The sequence below is a fragment of the Sceloporus undulatus genome, chromosome 2 (genome assembly GCF_019175285.1).
Source record: "Sceloporus undulatus isolate JIND9_A2432 ecotype Alabama chromosome 2, SceUnd_v1.1, whole genome shotgun sequence".
Lineage (NCBI taxonomy): Eukaryota > Metazoa > Chordata > Lepidosauria > Squamata > Phrynosomatidae > Sceloporus > Sceloporus undulatus.
Genome location: NC_056523.1, coordinates 269,504,872 through 269,520,588, shown reverse-complemented (window position 1 = coordinate 269,520,588; position 15,717 = coordinate 269,504,872). Strand labels below are relative to the sequence as shown.

The window sequence follows — 15,717 nt, the reverse complement described above, 5'->3', positions numbered from 1 at the left end:
GCGGCACGTGCACACGCCCTGCAACCCTAGCATGTCATGCACACGCCACCGTTACACAGTGCCTTACAGATGGTGCGGGTAACGGTTACGTCACAGCTGCGCAGCCTCCAAACGGGGGCTGTGCAGCTGTGACGTAAACACGCCATCTTTGGCACTTTGCGGCGCCGCAAAAAGGAACCACTTTTTTGCAGCTCCTTCTTTGCTGCGCAGCAGCGCCACACAATTGATATGCTGCGGCGCTCCTGCACAGCACAGAGAGGCGCCAAGGAGGTGCCTCTTCTGGGCGGTCTCTACTTTGCCTTTGTTACATAATGGATGTAGCAAACAATTGATAAAATAGCTTTGTAGAAGCATTTGGGAATAATTTCTGGAGGGCCTTTAAAGCTCATAAAAATCAGAACTACTTGAAAAATTTGTTTCTTACTAGCTGTTCCAAATGATGATGAAGGCTAAATCTTCTTCCAGTGACTAGGAGGTTTTTAATTTATTAATTTGCACAGAGGTAGACCTGTAACAGAGAGGTGAAACAGGCCTTTGTACCGACTTGGGGCAGCATGAGAATGTGGCGTTTAGACACCGCACACTCTGAAGTGGCTTCTAAGCCAGCATCATGCTACCCGCCTGACCACATGGCAGGCAGTTTTGTGGCACTCCAACGGTGCAGCATTTATATGCCACTTGCCACAGGAGTGGCACAAAGCTGCCACAGTGGCAGAAAATCCGACTTTTTGCCAGCTCAAAAAGGAGTGGACAAAAAATTGGGTTGGGGGCATGACGTGCGGTGTCTGTGGCCCCAACCTGCAGTGCAAAGGGGTGGCATCAAGCTATCCCTTCAAGGCCGTCTGTTTTAGTCCAGAGTTAGCCTAGGACAGGGGTGGGCAGATATGGAGGCCCTTATTCTATCTGGTGGCCCTTGTTCTATCATGACCTTATTTATTTATTATTTATTTACAGTATTTATACCCTGCCCTTCAGCCCTAAGGCTCTCAGAGCGGCTTACAATTATTATTTTTAATTAGATGGCTCCCTTCCCTCAAGCTTACAATCTAAAACGACCTTGACCTCTGCAAACTGTACTTTAAAAAAAACAACAACTTGGGTTGATGTGACTTCTGTCTGGCCCAAACAAGTGTGGGAAGAGTGATGCAGTGTAAAACTGGATCATTGTGGCCCTGAAGACTTTTGGAAGCATGATTGTCTATTTTAGCTCCTCCTCAAAATCATCAGTGTGGGATCTCTGGAGTCTTCCCTGGTGAGCTTGGGAGGCAGAATGCACCCTATGCAGGTTCCACCCCAATCAACGGCATTGTCATCTAAATAGCAGTAAACAGTTTCCCCAGATTTGAGACATTTCAAGTTTCCTTCTTTGTACAAAAAGCACATGAGACAACCCATGTGATTTTAAACACAAAATCAGATAGGGAGGTGTATTGCCCTAGAAATTTTCTGTGTTCCGGTCAATTGAACTTTTCCACTCTTACAAAATCTGACCCATGGAAGCTGCTCGGTTGAGGAAAACTGCTCATTGAGAGTTTTCTTTTTAAAAACTAAACGGCACCTAGGATAAAAATATATCAAGAATATTATTGATTTTTGCCTATGTAAATCATTGGAATTTTAAAATATCTCATTGAAATGCAAAGATGTCTAATACAGTACAGGGAATGAAAATAAAGTGTACTTATTCTGCAATCACCAATGGGCTTTTTACCACACTGAGATGCATTTGAATTGGGACAGTAAAATGTCCTCCACTTGTTTCTGCTTCTGATTCATTTACTATCAGTACTCTAGACAGTGTTTAATCCTTTCTAGAAAAGTCTGGGTTTTTAGTTTTGTGTTCATGTTCCAATCTGAGTCAATGTTTCTTAATGTTGATGGTATAAATCTCTCCTCAACAGCAAAAAAATAAACCCAAAGAACCACCAAAAGTGCCAAAATCTGCACCATTCTTCATCCCTACAATTCCTGGTCTTGTACCAAGATATGCTTCTATTGAACATGAAAAAGATGGACAACAGGTAAAAACAAAGCATGTTAAAAGTTTGTTCACCATGTAGAACACCACTTAAGCATTTCAGGATTTTAGTGCCTGAGTCTTAGAAGTATTTTCTGATGTATGTACTTTTCTCTAGATAGATCAGTTCCTTGCCTTCAGTTTTCTGAAGAATGCTCAATGAAAGCTTTTTTATTTCATTCTTCTGGTTATTTTATAAACTGTATGCTTTGTCGTGTGTGTGTGTGTGTGCGCGCATGCACACATATTAGCGTGTGTCTAGAAACAAAAAAGAACCATGGAAAGGATGTTCATCTTAGTAGATGAGAGTCGTAACTGTGACAAAAAAAATGTTTCAATGTCTAGATCCCAGAATACTTAAGGGATCACCTTCTTCCGTACTGTCCGTCCCGCACTCTAAGGTCCTCGGGGAAGGATCTACTTCAGCCAATAAAATCTAAGCTAACTTCAGTCACCCAGAATGCCTTTTCCATCGCAGCTCCGAAACTATGGAATGACCTGCCGAAGGAGATCCGCAACATTTCTACTCTTACAGCCTTTTAAGAAGGCTCTTAAGACGGATCTCTTCCGGCAGGCCTTCCCTACCTAGTTCCTCTCCCCATTTACTGTGATGTACGTCACTCTGTCCACCAAGAATTCTCTTAAATTAATGAGAAGAATTAAATTAAATTTAATTGAAATTATATTCTTGCCTCAAAAAGAAGAGCCCTCCCTCCGCCCCAACTGTCATCATCAGACCTAGGAGGGAGTGAAAAAGACAGGCCTGATTTCTATCAGACCTAATTGTAAATTTACTGTAACTCACGTCGCTCTGTTTTATTTTACTGTATTTTATTTATTTTTGTGTTTTGTTTTATTCTCTTTATTTTTATTGTTGTAACCTGCCCAGATTCCTTGTGATTGGGCGGGCTATAAATAAATCATTATTATTATTATTATTATTATTAGTAGTAGTAGTAGTAGTAGTAGTATTACTTTGTAACCTAAGAGTACATCTTTCAGGGAATCAAATAACAGATTTCAAAAACGTCAGTCTATATGTTCTTTTCCATTTCACTTTTTTCTTTTTAGTCAAAGATAGTAGATCTTGGAGTATTGGCACAGAAATCTGAATTCCACATGAAACTTGAAGAAGCCCTGGGAAACAGCAACTGTAAGTTATAGTGTGAAATGTCACATTCACCACTTGATGTTAATTCTTACTGTTTGGTGTAAAGAAGTAGAAGAGAAGGAGCAGAGAGAGGCACACATTTAGAATGAATTTCTTAAGTCTGGAACAAGTAGTCTTCCAACTAGATACTGTAATATCTTATCCTGGTTCATTAGCAAATGCCATTTCAGTATTGTATAAAGCATGTACAGCCCTTGAACATCTGCCTGTTTCAGCAAAGGTTTACTCAAAATATTAGACTTACAAATTGTTTCCATATGCTGTACCACAACCTCATTCGACCTTCACCATTACCACAATGTTTTACTTCTCTTTTGTTACTGTAAATTTGTTATCCTAAATCAGTAACAGTCTATAGTACTGTATGTTTTTATTCAGCCTGTACCCTCTGTCTGCCTGGGTTTGTCTGCAGTTGTATTTTGATATCCTGCGATATACCTAAATACCCTAAAGGCATCAGATCCCATCTGATCTTGGAAGCTAAGCATGGTTAGCCCTGGTTAGTACCTGGATGGGAGACTGCCAGTGAATACCAGCGGCTGTAGGCCCCAGGGAAAGGAATTGGCAAAGCCACTTTTGATTATTTCTTGCCTAAGAAAATCCTGTGAAATTAATGGGGTTGCCATAAATTGACAGGCAACTTGAAGGCACACATACACACAGGAAGAGGAAGAATAGTTAATCTGTTAATTAAGGTGGTAGCTACATTTTCATTACAGGGGGCAGGCAAGTTACATAGCAATACATATGTGGCAGCTAACATCCAGTTCCAAAATAATTGGTCATTCTGAAACTAGCCACCATTTGGAATATTTAATTATTCGCTTCATTTTCTCATAGATATTTCTAAGCACTTTTTAAGCTTCATACTTTTTTATCATAAAAAAGGCTTAAAAAGAATATAAACTGTCCCAACTATTGGTTAGCTTAATTTCCTCTGTTATTCATATCCATTAATGCATTGTGTGAGTGCAAGTTATGTGGACATTGATTATGCCAGATCTCCTCTGAATGGACAACCCAACCACACCCAATCTAGTAATACAGTAACAGAAATGGAATGCATGAAATGTTGTGCATAAGAACTGTTTAAAGGCCTGACCAAGCAAGTTAGATAGAAAGGAAACACTTGCAAGATCATTCAGTGATCCCAACCAATCTCCTTCCTTCTACAAACCCCATCCACACATCCTAAAAGAAGTATTCCACATGGCTGGGAAACTCTCTAGAGCAGTGATTCCCAAAGTGAGCGGTACACTCACCCCTGGGGGCGGTGGAAAGATCCAGGGAGGCAGTGAGGGGGAAGGGGGATGGCAAGAGGTCTTTCAGCCAAAGTATTGGTGTGCAAGAAAGACAAGGGGAACCAGCAGCCTTTAAGACCATGGTGGGAATGAAGGTTGCATGAAACTTCTTTTCAGGTTCCCTTAAAAACTCTATGCTGATTGCTTCATGTGGTGATGTCTTCTGCTCTTCACTTCCCCATATGAGCTGACTCCCTTAGCTGAATCTTTCGCCAAGAATGATGGCTGGGAAATTCTTGTGTGACTTCGGTCTCTTCTGTGGCTTGTAGTAGTGCCATTTTTTAGGATAGGCTGATTCCTGAAACAGAATCGGTGGATTCTTCCTGCAACCCATTCCTGAAACTGGAGACTGCTGTCTCCCATTCTAACAGCAGCCTTCTGCTTTGGGAGTTAAGAGGAGGAAGAATCCCTAGATTTCTCCTGCACCCCACTCTTGCAGCTGGAGGATCTTGTGTCAATGGCAGTCTGTAGCCTTCCTCACACTCACTAATCACTGCTTCTCCTGCTTGCTTCTCTCGCTCTCATGGATGGGCCCAGGCCATAGCAGGAGGACATAGGAACCCAGAAAATCTTGCCATGTCTCCAGTTTGTGTTTGAAGCTCAGTGGTAGGAGAAGGGAGAGGCCTTGTTTGCCTCACTTTCTGGCCACATCTTATCTTCCACTGAGCCCCTTAAATCCCCTTCCTTCCCAAAGAAAGATGTTTAGAGACCAACAATGGTGTTACTAGGATGATGGCTGCATTGTCATCCCATTAAGGTTTCACCAAGTGCAGTTCACACCCTGCATGCCTAGTGACACCTTTGCCATAAGGCCAGCACAAGCGAAAGGCTTCTCAGTCACTTCTCAGCCAGTTATTTGGTTGCTGCTCCCAGGGTGACCAAGTGGCAAAGGGAGCAGCAACTGGTTGTTTTGAATGTGCAGAAGGACAGTAGATCTGATATCAAGAAATACATGGCCTTTTTTAAGGGGGGGGGCACTACAGAGTTGTCGTCCAAGAGGAAAGGGGGCTGTAGTGCAAAAAGTTTGGGGACCACTCCTTTAGAGCAAGGTGTCAATGTTGGAGAAGGCTTCAAAGTCACAACAGGACTATAAAAGTTGTATAGAATTTAGGCCTGATATTCTTTTGAAGATACCTGTGAGCTCGTACATACAGGCCAGAAAAAAAGCTGCTTCGGGTTACTTTGGAGGTATGCTTTTAAATGATGCATGTGTCTTAAAATGCCAGACGCCACACCAAAGCCACACTCCTAAGGACTGGAATGTAGCTTTGGTGCAGCTTCTGGCCTCTTAAGATGCGTGTGTCATTTAAACAGCATACCTCCAAAGTGACCCGAAGCAGCTTTATTTTAGGCCTGTCTATACAGGCCCTGAATTCTGAAATGCCGATTTAATTTCACTTTCATCCCTGAAGTTGTTATGTAGAATTTTTCTATTTACACACACATCAGAGGTTTTTTTTTAATGAAGTTTATAGATATTTGATCTTGTACTGACTCTGACCTATATATTACTACATTTAGAAGCAGTCCCAATGTACGAAAAAGCTGTAGCTCAGTGGCAGAGTATTTGCATGCAGAAATCCCACTTTCAATCCCTTGTATTTGAGTATAATACTGGGCGTGGCTCTTTTCTGAAACCTTGGGAAATCAGTAACACAGAGCCAATCTATAAAAATCCTTATACAGTACTAGATCCCTACCTGAAAATAGATACATTTACCTTGAAATGACATAGTCTTTGACAGGCTTGGGGAAATGAGATGTTAGTGGGAGAGGCTGGTTGTAATTTGTGCTTTGTGTTCTTCAGAACAAATTAAAAACTAATAGATGTGAGTGAAATTATTTGGACCAGATGAAATTGTTCGGAATGTCTAAAAATAACTGGATCAGATTGAAGAGTATTAATGAAATAATTAACTAGCAGTTTGCACCTGATGAGTTTTGTGCATAGCAGACTTATTGTTAGTCAATTGAGGCTTATGTTTTGTACAAAGTTTGACCATTCTTTGGTCTTCTTAGTCCATGATTTCATCTAGCATTGTTCTTGGAATAGCCTCCAATTACTTTCAAGAATATGACCTGCTTATATATCTCTACTCCCCTTATTATCCAATATTCTCACTATAATAGATTCTTTAAATGTGTAGATTTCTGATATTTGAATTTCTGTCCTATGAAAATTCAACAGTATTTCTTTAAGAGTAATCTGTTTACAGCAGTAATCTCCCGTAATTTGACTAAATCCAAAATAAAGCTTGTTAAAACCATTAAAGAAAATCCTTGGTTACACTTAAAGTGTGTGTGTGTGGATTATGCATTGTGAAGCTGAAACCCTCTGAATTGCCTCAGAAGGGGAGAATGTTTATTAAATTGACTGAATAAGTTCAAAATTTCCTCAGAGACATTTTCAAGGAGGCTTTTATGAGCCTGATGGTACATAATATTATATGAGTATCAGTAAGTCCTTGTTGCAAATATCCTAAATCCTATACACAATTCCATGTTCAAAAATATATAATAATATTACATTAAAAATCCCATTCTACCAAAGTTAAGCAAATTAAACGTTTGTGTTATTAAAACCATGGTTAAAACAGTTAAAACATATTTAAAACATAAATTGCTAATAAATAATAAATAAAATACAGCACAGCCCTTCACAATACTACTGCTAATGCATCTGAGGAAGTAGACTGACGTCTATGAAAGCTCATGCTGCCAACCTCTTTCTTTCAGTTAGTCTCAAAGGTGCTACAAGTAAACTGAAGTCTACATACTACTACAAACTCAGTTTACCTCCCAGAGGCCTGCCTACAAGGAAGGTCTTTACCTGCTGGCACAAAAAAAGTAAGGGGAGGGGGCAACCAAACCTTCTGTGGAAAAGTGTTCTACAGCCTGGGAGCAATCACAGAGAAGGCCCTCTCCCATGTCCTCAAAACCTGTAAAGATGATGGGAATGTTCCCCTCTGCTGGCTTGTATGTGTTCTTTCATATAGTCTGGGCTATAGCTATTTAGAGCTATAAACCAGCATCTTGAATTGTGCCTGGAAATAAACTGGCAACCAGTGACATTGTTTCAACATAATGGGGCAGATTCACATGATTCCTGTAACCAGCCCCAGTCATAGCCTGGCTGCAAAATTTTAAATCTGCTGAAGTTTCTGAACAGTTTCCAAAGGCGGGTGCCCACATAGAGTGTGATACAGAAATCCAAGCAGGATGTAATCAATGTATGTGTTACATAATCAGATCTGACTTTTCAAGAAACAGATGTAACTGGTGCATTAGTTTTAGCTGTGCAAACATACCCCTAACCAGTGCCAAAATTTGGGTATCCAGGCTCCAACCTGAATCCAAAATCATGCCCAAGATATAAACCTGAGATTTCAGGGGGAGTGTAACCTCATCCAGCACAAGCTGAATCCCTGTTCCCTGATCTGCCTTAGGTGCACCTCTTCTCTTGTCTGGATTAAGTTTCAGTTTGTTCACTCTCATGCAGTCCATTACTGATAGCAGACACTGTTTTAGTACAAAAACAGCTTCCTTGGAATTAGATGGAAAGAAGAGATAGAGGCGAAACTGACTGCCCCAAAAAGGTGGATTGGGGCCACCACAGCAACCACACACACATGGGCCCAGTCCAGTCCATTGTTGCTGTTCCCAACCAGCCTCTGAAAAGGAGCTGGTTTTTTTTTTTTCCCATTCCTTTTCAGGCTGGCTCTTCTGGGTCGGGGTGGCATTGGGGCAGCTTCAGGCTGCATTCAGAGCATGTGTCATCTAAACACCACACTCCCAATGCAACCCGACAGTGGACCTTTTGGCTTGTCTGTTTCAGGCCATAGAGATGGGTGTAATCAGGTCATTGTTGACACTAAACCCAGAAAGTCCGAATGGTCTCTCCCAGTGGTTTCCTGTAAATATTAAACAGCTGAGCCCTGAGGAACACCACTGTACTCACAGAAGCTCCCCCCTTATAAAGGTTCCCTCTCTTCATGTATTTTCCAGGGGCTGTGGAAGCAGCCATAAGCCTTCCTTCCATATAGTCATAGAAATGGGCCTAATGGACTTAATCTAGTGTTACACAACAAGACTTCTTTTGCTTTTTACGCTCACATTTGCTCCCAAGGTTTCCCAATATTCCAAATCAGATGGGACAATGAGATATGCAGGAGCAATTTCTTTCACTGTGGTGGATGAACAGTACTAGATGCAATCTCCATGTATATGAAATAAGTGGAAAAGAAATAATTGTCATAACATTTGGAATAAATGAGTGCCTACTGTTCATTTCCTCATCCTTGGTACACACTTCAGTGTCTGTTATTCATCCTCAGAGGAAAAGCTGACAGGTGAACAATACCATGAACAGATAATGAATAACTTCCTTTTTGGTCACATACTTAACAGTTACTTTGTGGATTGCACTAAGTATCTTGAAATGGCTGTTTGGGAAAACAAAACTAGTGTAGTGCTTAGAATTATTAAAATAAGTGTATTTTTTTAATGGGGAAAAAGTTTGCCTCCACACCAAAGTGTCTGATCTCAGGTTTCTTGGATAAAGTCTGTGGCTGCATTCCATGAGTATATGGGAGCAAAAACAGATTGTAAAGGACCCTTTAAAACAAAATCAGCCCACTTTTTACACACACACACACACACACACATATACATACATACAAAAAACAGTTTGATAGCTGCTGTAACAAATGCTGAGAGATTTTTTTTAGAAAGAATTAGCCCGAATTCACATAGTTGAGAAGCAATCTGTAACTTCTGCATGTTAGACGGTTCTGCAGAGCTGTCTTTGATTACTGGTTGGAAAATTTGAGTATTCGCAGTATGACCACTTGGCTGTGGATGAGAGTGGATCAAGAGTGGTTTGACTTCAGTTTTCCTTCCCTCAGAAATTGGCCCAGACTCTTCAGATAGTCCTATTTATTTGTGTTCTCCATTTGAAAGAGGAAAAAAAAACACCAGCAAACCTTGGCTATTAGTACTGCTGATTAAAAAATCAGCTATAAAATACAGTGAATACTAAGAAAATAATTTCTGGAGCTTAACACAAACCATCTCAGCTGTGTGAAGTCAATACTAAAACAAGTATGTGGTTGAACAGCTTGACTGAGTGGATAGGAATGTGGGAGGAATGTGCATAGCTCTCCCATTTGTTCTGATGAGCTGCCATAGTATGTTCCAGCTGCAGGCAAAGAGAAAGAGGGTTCTTTTCAGTTGCACAATTGCCCTCTTGTAGGTGGGCATGATGTTCATTAAAAAGTAAAGAAGAAATCCCAGTCCAAAGAAGAATTTTCCACTTGGCTAAAGGAATCACCTGTATATCCAGACCTTTTAAAAAGTGTTATTTTCACTGCTTAATTTTACAGAAGGAGCAAGTTTAGAATGGCTTACTACTTGGGAGAATAATTTTTTTTGTAGAAAAATATCAAAGTATATTCCATCCCAGCATGTGTTATTTGCAGTACTTTGGCTTGTAAACAGATGCCTTAGTCTTAGTGTGTATGCTGCAAGATAAATAGTTGTTTAAACTGATGTTGTATCTAACATTTCTAGAATGCTTTCTCGAACTGTAATCATATTGCTAATGTTTTGACAGATGAATCTCCAATTAGTTTTCTGAAAGACTTGGGACCATCTAACATTGAGACAGAACTGCGAGGCTTGTCACCTGATGGTGGTGGATCCATTGAGGTGATGCAGAGCTTTCTAAGAATGACTGAGGCAATGCTGAATACTAAGCGTGATTTTGAATTGGCTCAAGCCTACCTTGCATTATTTCTCAAGGTAAATGCATGTTTTGATAAGTTTGCCACTGGCATAGCTTGAAGTACAATTTGCTCTGCATAGAACAATCTTCACTTTGTTGAAAGGGTCTCCTTGGATAGGCAACAAAAACTGTTTAACATCCTTTCCATTTTGCAATAGCAGTTTTCTGACCAGATTTTGTGTTACTGTTTTGGTCATTGCTTCAGTTGTCCAAACAACTGATATTAATAATGCTGTATCCTAGAGGTTGCAGGTCCACGTTAATGCTCCCTTGAAGAAGTTGAGCATGTAAGACACATGCACTTATATTTTGGACAGATTAATATGTCAGTTGACAGTGTCAAGGACTGTGTCAGGTTTTTATTAGCTTTGAAAATAGTTATGTAACAGTACACTGAACATCCAAGAATTTGGTTTCTTAACATTTGAGCTCTGTATTTTAATAAAGAATTTTATGTTTCCATTTCAGCTGCACTTTAACATCCTTTCCTCAGAGCCAAGTTTACTGGCTGAAATATCAAGGCTGTCGCCTCAACTGGAGGAAATCTGGATACATTTACAGACTCTTTTCAACCAAAGCCTTTGCATTTTAAATTACATTAAAACTGCTTTGTTATAAATTTATCTTTTGTACTGTAAAAATCAGGACATTGACTATAATGGGCCCTTGTATCCTCTGGGGTTTAGTTCCAGGACCTCCACCCCATGGATTTCAAAATCTGTGGATGCTCAAATCCTATTATATACAATGGTGGCATAGTAAAATGGTGTTCCTAATTTAAAATAGCAAAATCAATGTTTGCTATTTGGGATTAATAAACTTTTGGAATATTTTCAAGCCTTGTATAGTTGAAGGCATGGATAAAGAATCCATGGGTGTGGTGGGCTGACTGTATCCAGTTTCTTGTATAAAATGTTTCTAATGGTGGATATTATACATCAGGTTTTTTTGAAATCGGTTGTACAATTTGATTTCATTTTGTTCAAATTTAAATATGACTCTGTGATGTCTTCACAAGTTTGCAATGATCATTTTCTATTTAAATATTGCAAAGATAGTAAAGTGCCAGTCCTACATTAAGCCATATTTAATTTGATAAAACACTCAAAATAATAAATACAGATTGCAATTTCTTAAGAACTGGTGTCTTCAGAATGATCTGGGAATGCCTAATGCTGGGCAGATGTAAACCTGATGAGCAGTCTTTCATGAAAGAGTGAAAGGCAATAAAAATGGCGTGTGGTAAAGATATAAATGTCTGTATGCTGGAAAACATTGCTTTTGTGGGTTCAAGAGATAGGTGCAATATCCAGTTGTTTCAGATGCAATCTTGTACATGCTTATTTGAGAATAGGTTCCTTTCGGCCTTATGTATAGAATTGCATTGCTAATGAACAAATACTGTTGTAAGGTCTATCACTTTAAACTAGTCTGGGCAGTGTCATAAATTCTAGGTAGCACAATGGACATTATGTCTGTATATACTGTAATTCAGGTTTGTGTTTCTAATTTTTTTAAAAAAAATGCTAATGTAGGAGCATCAACCACTGAAGGCTATCCACCCCATTTTAAGTGTCCATTGGATAATATATGCAATATTGTTGAATAAATACTGTCCAGGAAGAAAGCTGAAAAATCATTTGGAACCATTTAGGATTAAATCATGGGGCAAGCAACTGTTTTGCTCAAGGGTTTTGTTTTTCAATTTTGCCTACAGTAAATGATAACATTTTCAGGTTATCTCCAAAATCAAAACCATCAGACTTTGATTAAAATAATTCTTGGAGCCTCATGTTATATTTTGCACATTCAAACAATTTAAAACTTTAAAATAAAATAAAACTTTTATATCTACCCTGCTTTTTGTTAAAATAAAGTGGTTTACAATATTAAAAGAATACAACAATATATACAAAATATCCCCCCTTAAAAAAATTAAACAGTTTAAGGTGGTTTTTACATAAATATTTAAAATAATAACTGTGGTTACTGTTAAATGTAGTGGCCCAGAGTCTCATCCTTACACAGATTAGAATAGTGGGAAGTCATTCGCCACATTGTTTTGGACTTGCAGCATCCTAATGCAAAAACTGTTGCGTTGCAGGAGACAGTGACAAGCTACTACACTTCAGTGTATAAATGTTTTTATTTGTGCACATTCACATGCAGAAATAGATGTCCCTAGAGTACAGTATATACTCATGTATAAGTCTAGAAATTTTAGTTAAAAATATTGGCACCAAAAAGCCTGGGTTGACTTACCGTATATACTCGTCTATAAGACGAAAAATTTATGCCCAAAAATTGATCCCAAAATCTTAGGTAGGCTTATAGACACATATATACGGTAATGTAGTTCAAAAAATGGCGGCCGCAGCTCTTTCCGGGGACCGGGGGTTGATTGGCAGGTCTTTTAGTCCAGGGAGACTGCCCTTAAGAGAAAGGCTGCCTGCCTTCCTTCCCCGCCTGCCTCCCTGGGTCCCCTGGTGCTTGCCTGAGTCGCCAGTGCTCCTGCAGCTGTGTTTTAAAGGGGGGGGGGAACCTAACACTGGCCACAGCTATGGCTGGGAGAAGCCAGCTTGCCTGATTTCACCAGCACTATGAAAAAGAAACAGGGAGAGCTCAGTGGTTCCCAAACTCTGTTCTTCCAGGGATTTTGGACTTTGACTCCCATAATCCAAGGCCATTAGCTAAGAGGGCTGAGGCTTCTGGGAGTTGAAGTCCAAAAACCTGGAGGAGCAAAGTTTGGGAACCACTGTGCTCTGTTCTTAAAGGGGCAGAAACTTAACACTTGCTGGAGAGCCCAGACTGAAAGGGAGGGGGGAAAGGAGCCTCTCTTTAACTCTTTCCTCCAAAATATACAAAGGAACAAACAAATCTGAACAACCCTTTGAGTTAGAGAGCCCCAAGGCAGAGGCATGGGAGAGGGAGCACCGGGGATGGCAGGAGAGATGGCTCTTTGGAGCTTGCCCTCACAGGGCACCAAAAAGCAAGCAGAGCAGCAGGGACATCTCAGGGGCAGCAGCCACTGAAAAGAGTACCAAGAGGCAAGTGGAGCAGAGGAACAGTGACTGCACGTTCAACTTATCCACGGGTCATATTAAAATCCATAATGTTGGCCTCCAAACCCCACCTTAACTTATACATGAGGTCGACTTATACACGAGTATATACGGTATCTATGGGTCAATGTAAGTACTGTATTTTAACTCTTTGTTTTAAAAAAGGAAACATCCCCCGCAGAAAGCCAAGAGTGTAATCTGTCCTGGAAGCACTTACTTCCCCCCAGCTCTACTCTCACATCCATCTAACCTTTAGGGTCAGCACAAACAGTTATGCCTGTTGGAACTTTGTAAGTTTTTTGGCATCATTTTCCTTTGCTTCATCCTTTAGATTCTTTGTTACATGACAGTAGGTTTTACCCTCCACTTATTCATGGGTCATCTCAAAATCCATAATTTTCTCTCCAGAACCTGCCCTCAAATTATACATGAGGTTAACTTATAGTCAAGTATATATGTTATGTGGTTTGCAGGTTACAACTTTGATTAAGTCTTGTATTTCATACACAGTTTAAAAGGTTTCAGCATTACAGATAACACATACTCAGATTTTTTAAAAATATATTTAACAACAAAGGAGCAGCAGTCATGGTTGGTTTCGATGCAGATGGTATTATGAAGGAAGTAAACATCTGCATCATGAGTGGGCAAGGATTGAGCCCATGCAGGCTCACCACCTCTTTTCCTAGCTTTCCATGAGCTCTCTGACATTGCTAAATTTGCTGTAACCACAAAAAAGCTATGCTTTGCCTTGTGAAGTGACTTTTTTAAAAAGTGGGGGCTTCTTCCCCTCCCCCCCCCCCCCATTTGAAACAAGTTATATATTTCCCATCCATCTTAGTTTTGCCATTGGAAGCTCTTCAGAAGCACAAATCTGTTTTTAAACAAGGAACTTGGGAAGTACATGCCTTTGTTTGAAGGGAGACAAGGAACTTTTAAAGGAAAATACATTTTTTCACCATTGTAGCAACAAAAGGCGTGTATGCTGCCCTCAGTGGATTTGTATAAGGAAGGTGGGTTAAGGCAAAACAGCTCCTTAAGATGGGGAGGTTGTCTATTGTGTTTTCCACTATTCTGGGAGCTGATGGTGAAGACAATTATTTCAACAGGTAATTGGTAATTATAAGGGTTTTTTGCATCTTAAAACAATACGTTTATATAGGGTCCCATATATTTGTTTTTAAAATTGTCCGTATAAAAACTTAGGATGAAGGTTCTTGAAAAGGCAATGATCAAATAAATAAATTTTGGCTATGATTTTGTTCAGTTGTTTATCAATGGTAAACATCAACAGAAGTAACACTGCCTTGTTTGTGCTGTGTTGGTAACGTTAGAAATTACCAACACCCTTGTTGAAAGGGTGAATGTCTTGGAAGAAATAGAAAGGTTTGTTTATTCATCTTATTTATAAAAAAAAATTATATCCCATTCTTTCTCTAAAGATCTCAGGGTAACTTAAAATCAAACTGACCAATTTAAAACAAAGTAAACAATAAAAATGATTTCAGAAGGCTAAAAATATATTAAACAAATTATAAAATGAGAAATTATTATTTGAGAAATTATTTAAAACTACGCATATGCATGGATTCATGTAAAACCAATTAAGCAACAAAGGCCTTATTAAACCACCATGTTTCCACTTGATGCCAGATGGACACCAATATTGGCATTCCTGTTTGGGGTGGGGGGTATTCCATAATGGAGCACCATAGCAAAGAAGACCCCCACATGTTCTTATAACATATCCCCCTTACTGATATGTTATATGATGGGACACAGAAGAAGACCCTTCCAGTGGTCCGCAGGCAAGTGAAGATACAGAGAGATGCTCTGTATTGAGGCACCAACCTGTTTTTACATTTAAGAGACATAGTGTCCAGCAAAGCTGCCAGACACTGCTAACAACATCCAAATAAGCAAAGGAACACCACTCAGAGTCTGGAGTTCAAGCAAGACTAAAATGGCATTCTTACAGGCCTAGGCAGAGTCCAGTAACAAGGTCCGTGGTCAGTCAGAGTGCAAGCCAGAGGGTCAAACCAAGAGCATCGTTGAGAAGTCCAAAAAGGTCAAGGATTCCAGAAAGCAAGATGGTCAGGCAGTCTGAGGGTCAAAGATTGAAAGTGAGAAGATAAACCGAGAGTGCTTTCACCAGGAAACTCTGATAGCTTCTGAAAAAAAGTTCTGACATCCTTCTCAGGTGTATGGATAATTAGCGCTCATGAGTGCAGTTGTTTCTTGATAAGTTGGCATTTCACATAAAGTGTTTGAGACCACTGGAGGCACGCCCATTAAGATCTTCTGTGGCTGAAGGTAGGTATGTCAGCTTCCTCCTCATTGTCCTCCATGCCCACAGTTTTCGAAGTCTACTGACTGCTGGGGTT

The 15,717-nt window shown here is 39.8% G+C and overlaps 1 protein-coding gene across 1 annotated transcript in view; it reads left to right on the top strand.

Moving 5' to 3' along the window:
* WDR36 (WD repeat domain 36) overlaps positions 1 to 14,868 on the top strand; it is a 49,892-nt gene extending 35,024 nt beyond the window's left edge. Inside the window, exons 20-23 of the mRNA XM_042451781.1 lie at positions 1,902 to 2,021; positions 3,089 to 3,170; positions 10,101 to 10,288; positions 10,740 to 14,868. Coding sequence (XP_042307715.1) covers positions 1,902 to 2,021; positions 3,089 to 3,170; positions 10,101 to 10,288; positions 10,740 to 10,889 — 540 coding nt within the window. The 3' untranslated portion in view covers positions 10,890 to 14,868. The remainder of the gene's footprint in view (positions 1 to 1,901; positions 2,022 to 3,088; positions 3,171 to 10,100; positions 10,289 to 10,739) is intronic.
* The last annotated feature ends 849 nt before the right edge of the window (positions 14,869 to 15,717 follow it).